The following is a 4,428-nucleotide window of genomic DNA, read 5'->3' as shown; positions in this document are numbered from 1 at the left end:
ATTCCCCCCGCGAGGCCCTGCCCGGAGGGCCAATCCTCGCTACACACTGCGGTGGGCCCCCCTTATCACCCAATCCCGGGCTTGCTCTTCTGTGGGCCCCGCTTCCTAACCAATCCTGGTCTCCCTCCGCTGCCGTGCTCCGCCCCAACCGCCAGAATTTAAGACCTGGCTCCTCCCCTGCCGCGCATTAAAGGGCTACCGGCCAACAAAAATGCAGCCTCTGAGGCGGCGAAAAGCGTCCTTCGGGCAGGACTAGTGCGGAGCCCCGCGGGGAGCTCCCCAGGAGGGAAGTCGCAGTCCTCCCTCGTGCTGGGAAACATCCCACGTGCAGACTCAGCCTCGCCAGCCCCCTCACCTTCCCAGGGAGGGCTCCCCTAGAACGCGGCCTGACCCGCCTGCTGAATGGGGAAAACGGGGCGCCTCTGAGCCTCTGCCTGGGGTGGGGGCGGGCTAGGTCCTCTGCCAACTCAAAGACGAGGCGGAGCGCCAGCGTTGGAGGCATGGCTGTGCCGGAGAGTCTCTGGAAGAGGGAGCCCTGCCTTCCCTCTCCAGTCTCCTTGTCCTCCTGTTCTCCCTCCGTCTCCGCCCCGCTCATCCCTGCTCCGGAGAATGGCGAGGGAGAGGGTGTGTGTGTGTGTGTGTGTGTGTGTGTGTGTGAATGGCGAGGGAGAGGGTGTGTGTGTGTGTGTGTGTGTTGGGGGGCGGGGGGGGGGCGGGAGAATGCTCGGCGCCTGCGCACTAGCTTCAAGCCGCGGGCCGGCCCACGAGAGGAGGTAGAGGGAACCACGCTTGCCTAAGAAAAGGCGGGAAACAGGAGGCTCGAGGCTCGCGCACACGCACACAGCCAAGTGCTTCTGGATCCCCTGAGAGGCGGCCTCGCCCGCCGCGGCGGTGTGGGGAGGGCGTCCCTTGCGACCGTGCTCTGGAGGCCTGGAGAAACAACTTTCCAGGTCCTCAATCCCTGTCCTGCCTGCCGCCGCCTCTCTTCCATCCTTCTCAAAGCATACCACCAGCCCCGGCTCTGAGAAACGAGTTACCCTCTTCTTCTCAGCTCTGGGAGACACGGGATGAACTGGCCGCCATTGCCTGCCCCCTGGACCAGGGCCTCACAGATGCTCACAGCTTCAGGATTAGGGCTGCATTGCTTTCCCCCCACCACCTCGGCCGACTTCAACAAGTAACCTCCAGTTCCGTGGATAAAACTTGCATTCACCCCTTCTCCATGGCAGGGGTTTTGAGCCTAGAGAAGGAAGATTGGAGCTTCCTGGGGCTCCTGTGAAGCAGGCAGGGGGCGGCACTGGGCCCTGGGAAGAGGAGGGAGTGCCTGCGGCGAGCCCAGAGCCTTGGGTCCATCACCCTCTGATGCTGCTCCCTCAACTTTCCTGCCGTCAGTCCCTGACCTTGCCTGAGACCTTGGTGGCTCCCGCACCTCCCTCCAAGCTCCTCCTTGCTGAGAACATAACCCGCAAGGCTGTTCCGCCTGGCTGGACTGAGTCCCCTATGGAGGCAGCCTGGCAGGGAGCAGGTGTCTTTCTGGCAGCAGAGGACAGACCTGGTAAACTGAGAGATGGTTGATGCCCTGAAGTTCTGCCTAACTTGCATGGAAACTCCAAAGGGTAAGTAAGTTCCTTGTCTCGCATTGTATTGCTGGGACTTAGCCCATGTCTGCTCCAGAGCTGGTGCTTGGTCAGTTTCTGTGGATGGATGAATGAATCCTGGCAAGAAGGCCGCTTTCCTGGTCTCCTGGTCCCTAGCCCAGAGTGAGAAAGCTTTCCCACTCTGGGATTTGATTTTCCCCAGATCCTCTTAGGGAGGCAGTCGGGTGCAGAGACCCCGGCTTCAAATACTGACTTTGCCACTTCCTAACTGCATGGCCCTGTGAAAGATCCTTTACTTCTTTATTTTTCTGCCTCAGTGTCCTCATTTGCAGAATGAGGATGTTGGCTGGGTGTGGAGTGGCTCATGCCTGTAATCTCAGCACTTTGGGAGGCCGAGGTGGGAGGATTGCTTGAGGCCAGGAGTTTGAGACCAGTCTGGGCAACATAGGTGAGATCACGTCTGTACAAAAAATGTAAAAATTAGCTGGGCATGGTGGTGCACCTGTAGTCCCAGCTACTTGGAAGGCTGAGGTGGGAGGATGGCTTGAGCCCAGGAGTTCGAGGCTGCAGTGAGCCGTGACTGCACTCCAGCCTGGGCAACACAGTGAGACTTCGTTTTATTTTATTTTTTCCTCTTCTTCTTCTTCTTCTTCTTTTTTTTTTCCTGTTGCCCAGGCTGGAGTGCAGTGGCACAATCTTGGCTCACTGCAACCTCCCACTCCCAGGTTCAAGCAGTTCTCTGCCTCAGCCTCCCAAGTAGCTGGGATTACAAGCGCCTGCCACCATGTCCAGATAATCTTTGTATTTTTGGTAGAGAAAGGGTTTCACCATTTTGGCCAGGCTGGTCTTGAACTCCTGACCTCATGATCCACCACCTCAGCCTCCCAAAGTGCTGGGATTGGAGGCATGAGCCACTGTGCTGGACTTTTTTTTTTTTTTTAATAATGGCAATGTTGATTTTTATCTCAGGATTGTTGAAGGATGGCCAGAGCTAACTTGATGCACCATAATTTTTTAGTATTTCTTAAGTAAATGAATGTCCCTGAGAGGCTTCAGTTCCTTCAGGTTCAGACTCACCTGTGTCCTGGTAGTGTCTGTGATTCTGGGCACTGGTTTTCTCATGTGGCGACGTCCCACCATATCCTAACATCGCTTTATAACCGGATTTTCTTTTCAAGGCTAGCTTCACTCCCGGGGCCACCATTCCAGCCGTCATGGCTGAAGAATCTGTGTCTGAAGATGACCCCATATCTGATTCTGACTCAGAATCTGTGATCCACTCAAAATATGCCTTCCACTCTAGGGCTGATCACTGTATGGACAGTTCTTGCAGTTTTTTTTAGAAATCCTGGCTCCGTCAAAGATCCTTGCTTGGATTTGGCTCCCTGGACTGGAGTTGTTCGCTGGGTTGTAGGGTCTGACTGTTCAGATGTCTCTTGGGATGTACATTCAGTGGGTGCCGGTGGTTTCCTTTTGGCTCTAGGTTTAGCCTGAGCCGCGGGTATTGATTCAGCTTCTTGTTGAGTTGGAGGTGGCTTTCCTGGCCCTGGCCCTGGTTGGGCTATGTGTCTTTCTCTCAATGCTGGCTCCTGCTGAGTTGTAGATTCTTTTCCTAGCCCAGGTCCCTGCTGGGAAGCAGCTTCCTGTTGAGTGAGGGGCACCCTTTTGATGTGAGGTGATTGCTGTGGTGCAGGCTTTTGTGGGGCAAGAAATTCCTCTTGCAAAGCAGATATTTGTTGGGCTCTAGGTTCCTTCTGGGATTCAGCATCATGTTGGGCAGGAGGCTCCTGCTGGGTGAGGGGTCTTTGCTTTGAAGCAGGCTCCTGTTGAGTATTGGATCCCTGCGGAGTCTTTGATTCTGGCTGGGCTGTGGGTGTCTCTTCTGGCCCAGGCTCTGGCAGGGTTATAGGCCTCTGGTGTGGCTCAGGTTCCCAATCTGGCCTAGATACTAACTGAGAACCTGGCTCCATTGTTATTTCCCTCACCAGAGAGGTTGATCTCCCAGGTTTCATCCTTCTGGGCTCTGACCCAGGCCTCTCTCTTCACAGATCTCTCATTGATTCCTCATGATGGCACTTCCCTTTGGGTTCCACTTCATCCTGGCATCACCGGTCTTCCTTTTTAAGGCAGCTGGCAGTGGGCTGATCACAGCTGGCCCCCACTAAGTAGTGAACTCTGTTGCCTCTTTTGAGGGAGGATTAGGAATAGGAGGAGCCTATGTGCCTAGCACTCTTATAAGAATGGAGGGGCTAGCTCTCTTGTGTCATAAATAGGGCCCCACCCCACTCACCACTCACTTAAAATGTTTCTTCTCATAAGGCAAGCATCCCAATTTAGTCCTCTGGGTCATTTGGGATGATAGAAGCCAGATGCTGAATGAGTATTCCTTTTTTCTCTCTCCTTTTGATGTTTGAGGAAAGCATCATTCAGGAGGCAGTCTTTGTAGTTGTTGTCATAATTATTTCCGTCTTTGTTCTTTCCTACAAATGGTTGCCAGTTTATTTATTTATTTATTTTTGAGACAGAATCTGGCTCTGTTGCCCAGGCTGGAGTGCAGTGGTGCCAGTTTTGCTCACTGCAGCCTCTACCTCCTGGGTTCAAGCCATTCTCCTGCTTCAACCTTCTGAGTAGCTGGGACTACAGGCATGCACTGCCATGCTGGGCTAATTTTTGTATTTTTAGTAGAGACTGGGTTTTGCCATGTTGGCCAGGCTGGTCTTGAACTCCTGACCTTAAGTGATTCACGCCCCCCAACCCAAAGTGCTGTGATTACAGGTGTGAGCTACTACACCCAGCCAGGTTGCCAGTTTAATTTCCTTATATTGTCACT

At 54.1% G+C, this 4,428-nt stretch overlaps 1 protein-coding gene and 1 long non-coding RNA gene across 2 annotated transcripts in view; one reads left to right on the top strand and one right to left on the bottom strand.

The window, feature by feature from the left end:
- Positions 1-1,307: 1,307 nt before the first annotated feature.
- The window catches only part of LOC105723483 (uncharacterized), a 126,798-nt gene continuing 123,677 nt past the window's right edge, over positions 1,308-4,428 (top strand). The window contains exon 1 of the long non-coding RNA XR_001108834.2: positions 1,308-1,616. This is a non-coding gene — a long non-coding RNA (uncharacterized LOC105723483). The remainder of the gene's footprint in view (positions 1,617-4,428) is intronic.
- On the bottom strand, positions 2,623-3,568 carry LOC135276676 (hormone-sensitive lipase-like). Its single transcript, XM_064380745.1, is given in 2 exon segments — positions 2,623-2,937; positions 2,939-3,568. Coding segments are annotated over 2 exon segments (945 nt in total).

The sequence above is a fragment of the Aotus nancymaae genome, unplaced genomic scaffold, assembly GCF_030222135.1.
Source record: "Aotus nancymaae isolate 86718 unplaced genomic scaffold, 86718_ANA_hifiasm-v0.15.2.pri h1tg000028l, whole genome shotgun sequence".
Lineage (NCBI taxonomy): Eukaryota > Metazoa > Chordata > Mammalia > Primates > Aotidae > Aotus > Aotus nancymaae.
Note: the sequence above shows the minus strand (reverse complement) of the source record. Positions and strands in the feature narration are given on the sequence as shown.